This window comes from Abramis brama (assembly GCF_963993115.1).
Source record: "Abramis brama genome assembly, chromosome: 3".
NCBI lineage: Eukaryota > Metazoa > Chordata > Actinopteri > Cypriniformes > Leuciscidae > Abramis > Abramis brama.
In genome coordinates, this window is record NC_139965.1 from 44240386 (window position 1) to 44257717 (window position 17332).

Sequence of the window (17332 nt, forward strand, 5' to 3'; positions counted from 1 at the left end):
ACTGACTCAGTTTTGACATTATTTTTAGACATATTTTAGCCTATAGCCATTGTGTGTCTATCACTCTATTAGATTTGGTTCTATTTAAACTCCAAGCACATTTCTCAGAATAAATTTCGTTGTGCAAGTGCTTCTCAGACAACTGCTTTTGGTCACCTCATTATGTGAAACATGTAGGCAATGGATTTTTAACAGACATAGAAAGAAAGAAATCTGCATGGATTTCAAATACTTTTTATTGCAGTTGTTCACTGTTCCTGTTTAAATGGGTATATAATTTGTGGATCTTGGGTAATTCCTGGCATCCATGGGAACTAACAGTTGGATGATTTTTTTATATGTGTAGCATTACCCTGCCTTCTGAAATCCTCTCAACACACAAAGTTTACTGAAGAAAAAAAAATCTTCTCTTTTATTCTGAAATTCCTGCTTGTGAAAGTGTGCTTACTTTTTCCTCATCCTCTTACAGCATTTTGGAAATTGGCAGTCATGGGAATGGTGCATAAAGGTGTCATTGTCATTCAATAATACCGCTGGACTAGGATTGTATTTTTCTTATGGTCATTTCACGAACACCAATGGCACTCAGAATGGCACACACACACAAATATATATATATATATATATATATATATATATATTTGTGTGTGTGTGTGTGTGTGTGTATATGTTTATGTGTGTGTATATGTGTGTGTGTATATGTATATGTGTGTGTATGAAAAAATAACTTCTCACACCTACTGTACATACTGTAGAGCATCTTTGTTTGGATCGTGATTAAAATGCAGTGGTTGCCACTCAGATTTTTTTAGGCCAGTTTGGCCTGTAATAGAGCAAATAAATAACAAATACATTTACTTAAAGAAAAAAATGCCAATCCTCTCTGCCATGAAAAATCATGATCGGTGCATCCCCTAAACAGGATCTAATCCAGAAGATTTGGAATCAGGTTTGAACGAGACTTGGATAATAGCTTTTTTTCTAGCAGCTGTAAAGCCAGCAAATGTCACCTATGAGACACATGAAACCCCCAGTTTCACAGACAAGGCTTAAGCTAGTCCCAGACTAAAATGATTGTTTGAGCTGTTTTAACTAAAAGCAACTTGCACTGACATCTTAAAATATGTCAGTGCCATTTTGTCTCAATATGCACACTAGTAATGTTTCTTTTCCTTTTTTTTTCTAGGGCACGTGTATAAAAGCTACTTAAATGCCTTAAGTATTTGCCTATTTAAATTCAAACAGCGACTTTTTTTTTCCGGTCGGGCAGTGAAGAATGTACTTTTTTAGTGGTCGTGAAGTAATTGTTCAAAATAAGTACCTACTCAAGAGAGTATGCGATTTCAGACGCAGCCATACACTTGCAAACTTCCCTAAGCACTTCCTCTCAGGGGAATCCTTGTCGACATTTTGAAGTGTGTTCATTAAGTGGGCGAGGGAAGTTTATTTGGACAGTTTATTTTTTGGAGGCTTTTTATTAGCTTTCCTGAAGCTTACAACATCAAGGTCATGGGTTCGATTACCAGGGAAAGCAAGAACTGATAAGAATGTCAAAATGTGTACCGTGGAATGCAATGTAAGTCACTTTGGATAAAAGCGTCTGCCAAATACATAAATGTAAATGTAAAATGGACAGACCCTCGACCCCTCAATTTAGAGTCTACTCAATATGTACTGTACACTTCAGGCGGATCCACAGACCACAATGCAACATGATTTTACGTCACAGCTGATTGCACTTAATTTACCCCCACCTCTCAAAATTCTAGTGTATGATATTGGAGTTATTTTGACATTTAACCACATAATACTTGTTGCTACCTTAAGATGACTGTTTTTTTTTGTTTTTTTTTTTTTTACACAATTATAGTTTATTTTATTGTTATCACTTTCGTTTGTGTAATTTTTTACATTTTCTCCAACAGTCCAAGCATACATAAATCAGCTACACTGCAGATTCCAGTGATCAAGGGCTTAGGGCAGGGGTGTCCAATGTCCTGCAGAGTTTAGCTCCAACCCCAATTTAAAACACCTTATAACCAGGTAATCAAGGTCTTACTAAGCATTCTAGAAACTTCCAGGTCAAAGCCATGTCTGTGAAACTGGGCCATGGTATCATAGGGAAAGATTAAATTAAAAATCATTTAAATAATAAAAGGTCAGAGTTAGAATCAATACCAATACAATTTGTATCTGGAGAATAAAGGTCCAAAATTAATGATGGACCAGTTCTAAAATGTATGTAGAACGTTCCTGTTGAGTTATGGCAGGGACTACAATGTGGCTTTGAGACATATTCATTTTGCTCTGTATATTAAGAGTGATTCATGCTTGATGGATGGGAGATGCTAGATTTAAATTACACCAAATATCACATAGGTTAGGTTTGAAGGTCATCCAGCCTAGCTCTTTGCCCAATACCATAGTGATTGAAAGGTTTGTCTAGATGTTCAGTCAATAAATTGGGCAATTTTCTATCCAATCCATTCAAACTGAAAATAGGATGATTGTGTTAACATATTCAAACGTATTCCACAAGCCCACAGATCTCAACTATAATAGCATGAACCCGAAGAAAATCCTTTCTGATTTTTTTTTTTGGGGGGGGGAAATACTGTACATTGGCCTTCAATTTTACAAATATTATTTAACACATTAATGTATTCAGCTGGCCACTATAGGATTATTATATAATGGAGATGACGGAATGTGCCTATGTCTTGAGTGTGGAGCAAATTAGACAAATTCATATAAATGCTTTTGTGTAAAAGGGTCTGTAAAATGGTGATGGTAAACCAAACAGGCTTCTGGACGTTGCACTGGTAAATTGCATTCTTCTTGTACCTGTATTTATCTGAAATGAAATCCCAACAAAAATAATGAATACCAGTAATGCTGATAAATAGCTTTCTATTTTTTCTGAAAAATGTTGTCATATTCACCTACCATTGCTTCAGTGAAGCTGAAACTGTTGTGGAATCTCCAATAATTTGCTATTTACCAAAGTATTTTCTATCCATTTGTTATGAATAAGTGGATGATAATTGGAGAGGAGGGAATCAGGATGCAAGAGTTAATACAGAATGTACAATAGCATTACAGCATAGAAAGGAACAGAAAATAATCACCACTGTACTGCAAGAATCACTTTAATTTATCTTAAATGTAACATTTGCATTTATGCTCACTCTTCAAGTTTTAAAAAAACAAACATTTTATTTCATTAATTTTCTATGATTGATCCATTGGTTGTATTGAGACAGAAAGCAGTGAACCAGTTGTCAAGTCAATGAGGGAGGTTTTGTTTTTGTTCTACTCTGTACAATTACTTCTTCCAATCCACCCAGTCTTATCTTTGCCAAATTCCCCAATTCAAAGCCCTAATTAGCTTTGGTTAAAATGCCTATTTGTCACTTCCAGACATCGTGCTGCTTGCGCTTGTGTTTGTGTGCGTTATTGTAGTCACCCCTGCAGCTGCATATGCTTTGTTTGTATAGTACTGAACATATTTTATTTCAGAAAAAAATGCTTAATGTGGGTGATTGGAATTTTATTGATGTCAAACATTGCATTTTTGCTAATATTAATCAATCATAAATACATCCTTTGGAAGTATTTCAGTATTACATATGAAATATAAAAATGACCCAGTTCCTTCTAAATCTGAATCTAAATCTGATGCATTTGCAATATCTGTATTTTATACTTGCCTTAATGTGTATTTTGATATTTTGATTAGATAATCAAGTTTTCCAGATTGAAGCTATATAGAAATGTGTCCCATCAACATATTACGGCTGTGTGATAATTTTGGTTAATATATTTTAATCAATATTCATTTTGATTAACTGATATTGTTTCTTAAGTTCTAAACTCAATCTTTTGGTCTGTGCTGTTTTATACTGATAGCGTGAACAAAACTTTGCTACAAACATCATCCAATGATCACAATAAGCTTTGTAACTTTGCAAATGTCAGCTTTCAAATTCTGTAGATTTTATCTTGAAATTCAAACAATAAAAGACACTTTGATGCTCTTTAATGTGGCATAGCAGATCGCTGTGGCTGTGTATGTATGTATGTATGTATGTATGTATGTATGTATGTATGTACGTATGTACGTACGTACGTATTATTTTATTTTATTTTATTTTATTTTATTCTGAGGGCATTTTAAGTATGACACTTGCTAAATATTTTGGTCAAAAGATCAAGGAAAATTTGAATTCTCATGTCATGACCCTTTTAACCTGTTTGTGATGTCTCATGTATTGTGGAGTTTTTATGATAGACACCATTTAAATGTTTATATTTCATCAACCAATTGGAGTAGAAAGATAATTATATATTTTTTTAAATGATGTAAAAATTGTGTAATGTGCAATTTAAATCCCCACCACTTTTTCATAACAGTTAAATACATGATAGGAAGAGATCCTGGACTTGTGAGACCATGGGAAGCCTGAGTAAACAAGAAAACTTTCTACTGATACTGATATTTTTTAACACAAAATCAGTGATTTGCTAACCACTCTTCCCTTTTAAGCAAATCAGTAATTAAATGAATGTGCTTTCTATATCTTTTCCTTCAAGCTGTCCCGTTTCCCCCAAGCCACCGACTGACTGTGAAGGAGGTGTTTGACAGTGAGGGCAAACCAAAAGTAGATGTCCTGAAGGCACACCTCACCAAAGAGGGACGTGTGGAGGAGAGTGTGGCACTGCGATTAATTGGTGATGGAGCAGCAATCCTTCGTTCTGAGAAGAACCTCCTGGACATAGAGGCCCCGGTGACAGGTGAGTGATTCTCTTTCAGATTCTGTGCTGAGACGCCAGTGAAGAGAGAGACCCATTTGAACTCATTTGAGTTCTTTTGAAGTTTTCAAATTTAAATGATTTTAGGAAAAATCTAACTCTATGTATAACTCTGTATTAGTTGAGTTAATTGTGTATATGTATGTGTATACAGATATATACATGCATATTTAAATGGCTAGATCTGTAATTAAACTCTAGATGGCGCAGGCTGATGGGTATTTAACGCAACCTGATGATATTCACAGCGTTAACTACTTGGAACAAGCTGATTGGTTCATGTCGCATCTGCAGCCAATTAGCTTGTTGCTCACAACATTTAAATGGCTGGTTAACATTCACTATAGCCGTTTGCGGAGTTCCTCCGAAACCCTCCCCCTTTCTCAGCTCCACCTGTATATAGGGATGGGTACTGAAACCCGGTATTAAATGAGCCCCGATAAATTATAAAAGACCGCAGTATCAATAAGCTCAGACGTTACCTGTTCTGCTGTCATACTGGAGAAATTAAGAAAATACACTTACCATTTATTATTGCTAGATGCTATATTGCAAATTCTATCTTGCCAGCTGTTTCTATAATGCGATAAACCGTTTGTCTGTGCTGTGAGGCATTTTTGCTATTTGCAATCCAGGAGAGAGAGATCTCTCTCACGTGGAGCTACAGTGCGCACGACATGAAAGCCCCTGCTTAATTAGTGATGATGGACGAGGGAACTAAACAAAAGTTTAGTCTGGTTACACTTGGGCTGTGATATTAATCTAATTTTAATTTCAATTTCGATTTAGGCTTCCAAGGATTATAAAAAGAAGATATTTAAGGTTGAACTATTAAAAACTAGCCGCGTTCAGTCTAGCGCAGCTTTCTTCCCTTCACAGCGGTTGCACATTCTTTCCTCCCTTAAACTCAAACTTAATGTCAGAATCTGTACAATCTGTGATTGTTGTAAAATGCAGTCTCTACAGTTACTAAATTGCGAGACGTGTTTGATAATAAAAAGAGCACAATAATCCGCGTAAGAGATGCTGTTTCCAACTTCAATGCTTTGTGTGTGCGCTCCGAAATGGACCGCAACTAGACAAACAAATTATACTTTAGACAAGCACTTTATACTTTAAGCTTCATGTCCGTGTCTAAACCATCAAATACACACAAAAATAGCCTATGTCAAAATGACCGGATTGGAGATTATTCACTTAAACGCATTTAACACTCTAAAAGAGCATTTTCTCTGCATTCATTGCAGTGAACTAAAAGTGCAGCGTCCATTCCCTGTGCACTTCAGATCTAAAAAGAGCTTTTTTAAAGATGTCATTCCACCCGTGTTTTTCTGTATGCGGTCGTTTCCTGGCTCTGTCTGACAGTCATGTGTCTGGGCTGCCTCACGTGTCTGGGCTTAAAGCAGTCTAATGTGGCTTTCGTGGATGAGTCATGTACCCCTTGCTAGAAGATGGCCATCGTGGTGCTGCGGTTAAGACTTGAGGACCTCAAACGAGGTGGAGTCCCCTCTGCTATGCCCAGATCTAGTTCGATAAATACACTAGGCGACCTGAGGATCACAGTGGGGGCACAATTCGGAGTGGCCAACTTTCACGTTATCCTGAGACCCCGGCCCAGATATTTGCCCAAGGTTCCCACCACTCCTTTTAGGGATCAGGTGGTGAACCTTTAAGCACTGTCCCCAGAGGAGGCAGACCCAGCCCTTGCTTTGCTCTGTCCCATTCGTGCTTTGCATGGACCAAACGCAGAGCTTCAGGACCTCCCGTGTACTCGCCACAAGTAGCTTGTAACATTGGGGACCCGCTCAGAGTCTTGCTTGCAGTGCCACTCCCCTCCCAGGACGGGAGCTCCACAGGTGAGTTCCCCACCTTGCAAACCCTGCAGGGAATCCTCCAGCACCCTCTGCAGTCAGACGCGGCAAAGACATCCGAAACTAGGTCTAGCACTCGCCCAGAAGGTCAGCCCTTGTACTAGACTAGGTGCCTATGTGTTGTGGGTGATCCCACATGTGTATTCTTCCATGGTATGGCTTCCCTGTCAGCGAGCCCGTGTCTTTCCCTTGGCAGAGCCCACCCTGCTGTCTCTATCTATCACAGAGAACTCCCATATGTAGCACTGCCCTGTTGGGCAGTCCATATTTGTTAATCCACATGTGGTCTCATTAGATTATGACATTAGACATGTGGTCTCCTTAGCGTCCCTTTCCATAGGTACGCTTTGCCAGTGTTATCCAATGGTCCCACTGTATGGGTCAGAAGGAACAGCAGTGATCGGTACTCTCTCTGCGTTTAAGCCCTGTCCTTTCTCTGCCCCAGCAGGTCCGGGGGATTAGGCAGCTTACGCAGGGTGCTGAAAGGGGCAGCATTTGTGGCGTTTTGGTAGGGATCCCAATTCGTCAGTCCGTCCTATTGCCACAATTGCTCTACCACCGCTGAACGGCCGGGACACACCGTCTCGGCTTCTCAGTGCAAAACTTGAATGTCCGAGTGCAAGAGCGCTTCCTTATATATCCGCGTCGCGATGTGGGGTGCGCGATACAAATCCCAATCGTTACCCAATTGAGATCCCAGTTAGTCAGTTAAAGGGATGGTTCGGAGTAAAATCTACCTAGGGTTCTTTGCACCATGACCTTAAGCCAAACACCCCCCCAGAAGCCTTTTTTCCCTTGGTTGAACATTATTAAAGTTAGAGCTTATTTAGAGAAATCAGCCGGATGGCTTAGTGCAGGTGCTAATGGGTCCTATGATGTATCTCGTAAATTACCCCATTAATAATGCCCAGAATGGTACCAAACTTATATAGTAGTACAAATAGGTTATGTACTCATAAAAAGAGGCATTGGAAAGTTTGTAAGTACATCAGGAGTTTATTTAAATAACACTTACCTGACGGCTCATGCTACTGTTAACCTGGACGTCGACGTCACTTCAGTGGTTGTCACTTCACTTCCGTTGTGTTGTGGTTTGATTTCGTTGTGTTGTGGCTTAATTCCGTTGCGTTGTGAACTTATGTTTGCTTTTTAAATTTCGTTTGTGTTGTGGACTACTGGGCCACCATAGTTTTCTCACAATTATGGAAATTTTCGTCAATTTCTTCCATCTGGCTATTTTCATAAATATTTAATAATTTATAAAGTTTGAATAAAGTGTGAAAAAGCCAAGTTTCGTAGGTCAGACATTACCTTTGGTCATATATATATATATGTATATAATCTGGTTTACAAGCTTCCAGACTGTAAACACTACTATAAACGCCAGTCATATTTATGTTAGGAAGACACATTTATATGTATGATCTCTTCAGCATGGCTTGAGATAAGGATGGCAAACTCCTAAAGAAACTACAAACACCGCAGCTAAGTCTAAATTTATCAATGACATGTTCTTCCCAAAGCACTCCTCCAGATTAGAAGCTTTAGAAAGGTGTTCTCTATCTCTGCTAAACAGAGTTCAGTCGCAGTGCATCTGGACTTTAAAGTGCCTTTCACAGGACCTAACTGTTGTATCTTAAATGTTTTGGTTGTGGAATGGAATTATCAACTTAATATTAAGTCAACCTTCTCAGGCCGTCTAGAGACACCAAATGGGCCTTGTTAAATGATGTCTCCCAAACTTAATGGTGTGTTCTTAGTGGAAATGACACGTGATTGGATGTTAGTAAGCTGCTAAAGAGAGCTGAAACTATGAATTTTTCTGGGCTTTTAGGAGCCAGACCTTCATATTACCTTATACTTTTTTCATGTTGGGAATGATCTCAGTTATTTGAATGATCTCATTTGGTTCAAAAAGCAATTCCAGTTATCCTGAGGTTTCCAAAATGCTTTTTGTTGTCTAATATCCAATGAGCAGCACTGTTAATACTGTACATACTAATGGTTGTATATGAAGGCAATAATATAATGCACCTATTTGTTTTATGAGAGACACCTGGCTGAGATAATCTCCCATCATAACCTCTGAGACTACACTAATCAGATGTTCCTGTTTTAAATTTAGGTTTTAAACCTTACATTGAGCTGCAAAACCCTTGTAAAATATAATGTAAATGAGCTGGTATTGACTTGGCTTTTCTCTTCTTAGTTTTATAAAAAGTGCCAAAGAATCTAAGACATGGATTAAGTGACCACACTGGAGGAAATGCGTAATATACAATAGGCAAAAGTAAAACTGAAAACATCAAACAGCTTTTGGAGGTGATTATTGTTGAGGATGTGGATGTTTCACAAAAGTATCAGCTGTATGTCCCTTCCTGAAGTGGATTGATTATTAATCATTCCGTGCATAACACAACTGTACCACAACCTTACATAGCCAATTAGGATAACCCTATCTAGTGTTGCAGTAATAAAAACAACTACAACACTATCTACATTAATTGTAGATTGCCGTTTAAAGGCACAGTATGTAAGTTTCACCACTAGTGGTCTCTTATTTAAAAAAATAACCAAGGCGTAGCTTGATGATGTTGTGAATGAGCGTGGAATCATGGGAGTTGTTGTCTTCACCTCCACGTCAAATAGAAAGCAATCCGATAGGACTCAGGCAGAAATCATGTTCGTGGGTGAGCCAATGTATTCAAGTTTTATTAAAAGTACTATGGTATGAAGCAGGGCGGTGCCGAGAGCCTGGGACATTTTACGTTGCTGTTTTTATTATGCTTAATTGCTGCAGTCGGCAGCTGCCGCTCCCGCTCCTTTTGTTTTGTTGTTTGTTTATTTTCAATTAAGGTTACATTAAATTTCCGCCACATTCTTTCCTGAACATAATTTTTTTTAGCTACGGTTTATCACTTAAATTCACATTATTTTATTTCATTCTAAGGGCCTGTTTACACCATAGACTGTAAAAAAAAGATGGACGACGCCCCTTCGCTCTCTTCAATTGGTGAGAACTGAAGCCGCCAATGTCCCGATATGGCGCTGACATCTTGGAACTTGAGTCTGCGCAGTAGCGATCTCGGGACCAGACCTGCGCAGTAGTGAGCAGGAAGTAAAGCCGCGAAATCAACGCTTCGCCCTCACTCTCGTAGAATGCGCTCTCCCTGAGTGCACTTTTTTAAAAATTGATTGCAGTACGACAAGAGGCTTGTTAAAATAAAGTAAATACAATCTCCTCAGTCCTCCGAAGATCCCGAAAAAAATGTCCGTTGGTGCTTCAGTGACAACTTCGCTCAGAGAACCTGTCAATCACAGCTGTCAATCATGACGTTACACCACCGTTTTTATAGCATCATGTAACTAACTAAAAACAAACTTATTTTTGAAACACACTTGAACTTACATCAGCGTGATAAAAACGACAGCAAATGAAAGAAACCACCTTTGGAAAAAAGATATTTGAAGTGTACTTTAATTGTTTAGTTGGTCTCACGTCCCGTTGAATAACATGGGGAGGCGGGGTTTGTGACCTATACTAGGACCAGTCACCGGGGGGCGATCGAGACGTTTTGGCTTCACTTTTCAGGGCTTGTGCGGCACGCTTGGTTTACACCTAGACATTTCATGCGTTTTTACTGATTGTTAAAACGGTTCCATTTTACACTTGCCCAAATAAATGTGTCTCCTCAAAACAAATATAAATCCGATCTCCAATATCCACGCTATATGCAAATTTAACGGAGTTCGCGTTAGCGAAAGCAACAGATATGAGCTTCATTTTAATTAGCATTATCTAAATTCAAGATCAAAGACCGCAATAGGAGAGAGAGCAGCAACAGTCTCACTACTTTTAATGTCACTACTTTTAATGAAGATGTTTCATTTGAAGAGAAGAGATACACAGCACATACACATCTGCTGAAGAGATACACAGCAATTAATCTGTGGTGATGCGTGTTGCGGTAGTGCCATCATATCTGGCTATAACATGTCAAATAGCCTATAACACACTCTCACTTGTTTATTTTTTTAATATTTTGGGAAAAGTATATTTACATATGTGGTTTCAACAACCAGATGCATTTACACTTGTCCAGTTTTGTCTGGAATGTGTCTCAGACCATCTCCTGAAGTAGTTTTAGCGATTGGATTTAAAGGTGCTCTAAGTAACTTTTTTATCTTAACCGAACAGCTTCGGAGTCATTGGAATGGTTATATGACTGTTTTCGGGTTGAATGGTGGTCTTCTCGCACCCCCCGAGTGCCTGTGAGCGGAAAAAACACACTTGCAACTTTGGGCCGGCTTTTAGTATTGCGTGATATCAGGTCTTGTGATGTAACGAATTGCTTTACGGCACTGCACACATACACTATCTAAACATTTATATGCTGGCCTTCTGTGTATCATACATACCTCAGTGGACATGGCTCCGTGTGTTCGCCGTCTTCTTTGAAAACAAATGCTCAGGACCAGCGGGAGAAGATGGTAGGGGGGCGAGTCGCCAACGAGTTTTGACGACAGTGTTGTCAAATATTTATTCCGAAGCTGTAGGGGGAGCTCTAAAGTGAAACCCGCGAGCAAAAAGCGAGAAAACAGCGAAGAAATCGGCAAAGCTACATAATGCTGCTTTAAATCTGTCTCTAAAGCGTTTCGGAGGGCATTTATACCTGGTCTTTTCATGATCGGATAGCTCTCCGATCACAGAAAACCCATGAAGTGACCAGGTGTAAACAGGCCCTAATAAAACAGCCACAAGTGCTGAATTTGGGGTAACGCAGCCCTGTTTTACTTGGTCAAAATAGTCATACTGAAAATACATTTATGTTGAAAGTTATGTTATAACGTTACTCTGTTTGTTCACTCGGTGGATGCTATGAGACTTGTTGCACACTGCAGTAAGCTAGATCGATATTAGAATATCATATTAATAAATGCTGGATGACTTGTTCTGCTAAATGGCATGCAGTTAATTTAAAAATATATTGTATGGTGGAGAAAATGCTGTATTACTGTTACTACAAATTTTGCTATGTTAGCCAGTTGACAAAATAGTGTTGTCTCTGAGGCATGGTACAGACATGCCTAAATCAAGAAAACAAGAGATTCAAACAATAAGGCTAACCTACAGTATATAAGTTGAGCTATATAACAGTATATGTTAGTTTTCTCTTGATAAAGGTATCCAAACAGTTACTCATCTGTCTAATAAAACACATAATATATTAAAGAATCTTTGGTGTTTCCATGGTTTCTACGGAAATCAAGGGTAGCGTGGATATGATGTCATTGACAGGCGACGCAATGACATGGGTCATTACACTGGTTAAAATAGCTGATTTCTCGGATTTAAACATTGTTGGAAGCATTTGAGATAATGTAAGTTTACAAGTCAACAAATAACATTGTTTTAGTGGTTTTTGGATATTTTAATCCAGAAATATTTCATATCAACAACATTGTTCATGAAATTCTCTTTAGATTATAAGTTGGAAAGTGTGTTTATTTATTGCTTGTTTATTTATGCAGATTTTGTTATGTCATAACACTTACTGTGTCCTCGTAAACCAAATGGCTTAAAAAACATACTAATGATTTTTTAACATGACTAAATGATTTTTTAATGCAGAAAGTTTTCTGTGATGGAAAGGTTAGGGGATAAAAAACAATAATTAGCTCAGTATAAAAAATATTTACACCTATGGAGAGTCGCCATAAACCGTGTGTGTGTGTGTGTGTGTGTGTGTGTGTGTGTGCACGAGTGTGTGTGTGCGCACGAGTGTGTGTGCGTGTGTGTGTGTGTGTGTGCACGAGTGTGTGTGTGCGCACGAGTGTGTGTGCGTGTGTGTGCGTGTGTGTGTGTGTGTGTGTGTGTGTGTGTGCGCGCACCCCTGTGATGGCCTCATGTGGGCTAAAGCAAGTGGGTCTGTGTTGTGTAATGTGTTTCACCCACATTCTGGCCTGCTGATAGTTGTGCAGTCAGAACAATCTCTCCGCTTCCCTCTCATGTACTCCCACTCCCTAATCTCATGTAGGATCTGGTTGTGACTCCTGCTTTGTATGTTAGTATGAGTGTGTGCTTTTAACTCTGCCTTGACAATGTGTATTACACAAACTGCAGCACTCAGAGAATATGTACATTTCAGTACCAATCTTTTTGAGTGGTTTTCTCAATTATAATATGTTTGCCGCTTGTGCTTTCATGCTATGCCTTAACATTACACTTTTACCAGACGAATACAAGGATGTACATATATCTTTTTATGGCTTTTCTTTCCTTTAACCAGACAAAACAACGCAGGGTGAAACATTGATGCCGGGATATTACCTCTATCATGGATATCATGAATATCACTTTTTATCTGTCCAAAACATCTCATTTACAGCTGGACATTTCAGTCTTTTTGAGTGAGTTTATAGACAAGCTCTTTTTGTACTACTATCCATGCACTCTTATATAAAGCATTATAAAAACTCAACTGCAGCCTTTCTAAACAGCAGTACGGAGATAATGTAAAGTTTGAATGCAAAAAGTTGCACTGCTCGGGTGAACTTCATTGGTTGGCTGTTTCCATGCCAATAAGCAATGTTTCCATGGTGATGGTAACCACTGGTTTGACTGCTATTGGCTAAGAGATCAAACATCGTGAGTGAGGTAATGTATGTTTTGGCCTTGCAGTGTATTTATGAGAGAAAGTAAGAATTTGAGGATGTTGGTTTGGAAAAACTTCAAACTTAAAAAACAACATTTATTCTCAGCACTTGTTATGTTAATGTCATTTTCAATAACTATTGACACAATACATATTTGAATCAACGGTTTTCCTCTAAGATTGTACCCTATAACTATTTTGAACAAAAATATTTAATTGTTTATTTGTTTGACAAATCTATTAGTCATATTTACATTTCAGACACTGTCCCTTTACGTATGTACTTATGCGCAAACAATGCTATACTTCTTGTTACTTCTGAAAATTGGACCATTTTTATTTTTTTATTGGCAGAAATTTGATAATAGTCATTCTCCTGTGAATGACTGCACCTTAACAACATTTCACAGAATTTCCTTCAGATGTGTGAGTCACAATTTGCTGACATCAAGGCTCTTTAAAGAATCTTTCTGTTAAAGGACATGTTTACGGACAGCTAGTCTGAGGAAGGCAGATTCACTACAGATAATGTCGTCTCTGGAGTCTCATAAGTCTGCCTAATTGCTTCCTGCCACAGTCTCTTCAACAGATGCTAATTGGTCGATTCCACAAGACATTTGACTGTTCTACTCTCCTGGTCACAGGAGAAAGCAACACACATACACACAGACATGTGCTTGTGTGCGTACAAATACAGTTGTGGATTAAAGTTAAAAAATCTTTTTTTATGTGTCCAATTTGTATTCAAATGACAGCATATGTCATGGAGCTGATGGCAGAGGTCTCTTGTGCTCCATTTTCATTGTTTTTTTCCTATCGTTATTCAGATATGAAAACGTATATAAAAAACATTGGGTCTCATTCACTAAGCATGCATATGCACAAACTTGTGCATTGCATACAATTTTAAGAACAAATCATGATTCATGATTATGGATGGATGAAACATGGATAAATGAACATAATCAGACAAATAATACAATATCATAGTTTTGATGCATTTATTATAAAGACATTAAGCAACTGTTATAGGCCTATGTTATGTTATGTTATGTAGATATGAAAAGACTTAAATGCACATTCAGAATTCCTGACTGTTCTCTAGTTCATTTTACTTAACAACAAACAAATACAACCACAACAGGCATAGCCTAGGCCTATTTGAAGGCAAAATATTAAAATCTTGCAACTTGCTAATAAACAACAGCCCAAACCTTAAAGGGTTAGTTCACCCAAAAATGTAAATTATGTCAGTAAATACTCACCCTCATGTTGTTCCAACCCCGTAAGACTTTCGTTCATTTTCGGGAACAGAAATTAAGATATTTTTGATAAAATCTGAGAGCTGTCTCACTCCTTCATTGGCTGCTAGGTAATTGCATCTGCCAGCCCAGAAAAGTTAAAGACATTGTTAAAATAGTCCAAGTGACTACAGTGGCTCAACCTTAAGTTTATCAAGCGATGAGAATACTTTTTGTGCGCAAAAAAAATAATAAAATAAATTCTTTAGTTGACTTTAGTTGACTTTATTCAACTATTCATTTTCTTCTGTGTGGGCCTCTGACCTGAGTTCACGAGAGTGCCACGACGCATGCTTGAGAACATAATGAACAAATGCAGGATTCACGTTTCGCATAAATCTGAACATGGTTTTAGCTCCACTCACTGGGCATTTCATTTAGTGTTGTGAAATGTGCAAGATGCATCATGGCAATCAAAATCTGGAATATCCCTAAAATCAGTCCACAATGTACCTGCACTGTGTTCCAATTAAATTTAGGATTTCAGTATAGGCTATGTGTTAGTTCTGGCAATCATGTCAAAATCACACTGAGAAGAACAGTTGTAACCTGTTACCCGACTGGTTATTCTAACAAGAGGTGGTGATTACATTTTGGTGATATGGTGGATAGACTTTTTCAAGAATACTCCATCACCGAGTAGAAGCTACAGCTATTGTAGTAGTGGTGCTTGTTGGGGGAAAAAGGGAAAAAAAGAAGACAAGATTTGATCTTGGTGCACATAATATAATAATTGATAACTCTGTTTATATGAGTTGCCAAAAAGGCCTGCATAAGCTCTCAGCTCTCGTTGCAGTAGCATGAAATACTTTAAATGCAAGATCCCTAGTGAATGAGTCATGAATTTGCATGCTCAAGCAAATGACATTAAGCATAACTGAGAAAGCGCTCTTTATAAAATTCATTACATTCCTATGAATAAGAAATAAAGAAGGAATGACTAATATTGACATGTAAACAAAATGACTTTAGCACTGGCCCTAGTGTAATCAGGATAGCACAAAGTGTCGATGGAGCCTGTATCTGGAGACTGAGATCTAGTAATTTTGACAAGAAGAGTGAAAACACTGATTGGTTGTATGAAGGCGAAAGACAGTTTTCTTAATAACATTTGCATTCCAAATTGACAAGGTAATAGAACCCAGCTTTCTGCTCAGTTACCATGGAGAAATTATATCTCAGTGTCTCTCCGTGACAGTATGTTACATCAGTCACAGTGATGTGCTGCTGTTGCACGCTATTGTCTTGAGGCTGATTTCACACATGTAATTTTTAAGCATAAATGATTGCCAATGAAGAATACCAACAAATCAGACAGTACATTATCTTAAAGAAACACCTGGAAATTTACTCTTTTTGAATTGTTGCCTTTTTGATCTCAGAATATAAAACATTTCCTTTTGGTTCACTTGGTATGGGTATGGGTTAAACTTGTGTAATGTATCAGTCCACTGAGTGTTTTGATGCAAAGAGGATGTGATCCATGTTAAACACTACCGGGCAACTATTCTTAAATGGTCATCCTTAAAGGAATAGTTCACTTTAAAATGAAAATTCTGTCATCATATACTCACCCTCATGTTGTTTCAAACCTGTATGAATTTCTTTCTTCTGCTGAACAGAAAGGAAGATATTTAGAAGAATATCAGTAACCAGACAGTTTCTGGGTCCCATTGACTTCCATAGTAGGAAAAAAATATACTATGGAAGTCAATGGGACCCAGAAACTGTCTGGTTACTGATATTCTTTTAAATATCTTCCTTTCTGTTCAGCAGAAGAAAGAAATTCATACAGGTTTGAAACAACATGAGGGTGAGTATATGATGACAGAATTTTCATTTTAAAGTTAACTATTCCTTTAAATTGACAAAGTAATACTCTAATTGAAACCCGATGATGTAATTTTATGTTTACTTTTCATTATCATGTGTTTTATATTTCTAGGGATTAAATGTGATAGCTTATGTGGTAAAATATCACATAAACTGTATTATTGTTTGAATCAGATTTCGAGATCTCTTTGCCCATTTTGTGACAGGAAATATACATAACTCCTCGTTTATTTACTTTCCTCAAACAGTATTTGTTTTATGCTCCTTGTGGCAGTTGTTAATAATAATAATTGTTTAATATTTGTATATATTAACATGTTTTTATACTTTTAAATATTTAGATAAAGCATATTTTAAATACAAACACTGTAAAATAAATCCTCTTTTCAGTGCTTTGGACAGGTGCATAGCAGATCTGTTTTTTAATATAGTGAGAGTGGTCTGGAGGGTGGAAAGGCACACAAACACAGTCACTGCTGGATGAGATGAAGTGTTATTGCCTTGCTTTAGGGCAGAGCAGCAGTGGTCAAAATTAGGTTTCCAGGAGGGATTTAAACATTCTTTTTCCTGTGTTTCCAGAGCTCACACCAGCAAACCTTTCTCTTCTCTCCACCTGCTCTATTAGGATGTCAAAACTACGTTACTGGATATATTACCAGGGGCCAACACACATGTTTTTACACAAAGCTGTCTTTCAGCCCACACAGTACATATTTATTTATTATTCATAAAACAGGGAACCAGGTGACGCATTTTATTTAAAAAGCCTGCAGCAGTGTTGTTCAGAAACAGGTTGGATGTCTACTGTGCCTGTTCCAAGTCCTGACACGGGAAGAAAATGTTTAGTAATGTGCACAGT

The 17332-nt window shown here is 37.8% G+C and overlaps 1 protein-coding gene across 4 annotated transcripts in view; it reads left to right on the forward strand.

Annotated features, from left to right (window-relative positions):
• The window catches only part of LOC311079576 (protein phosphatase 3 catalytic subunit alpha), a 185943-nt gene that overhangs the window by 118778 nt on the left and 49833 nt on the right, over positions 1–17332 (forward strand). For all 4 annotated transcript variants that reach the window (XM_084109130.1, XM_084109132.1, XM_084109131.1 and 1 more), the window contains exon 2: positions 4594–4794. In XM_084109130.1, coding sequence (XP_083965256.1) covers positions 4594–4794 — 201 coding nt within the window. The remainder of the gene's footprint in view (positions 1–4593; positions 4795–17332) is intronic.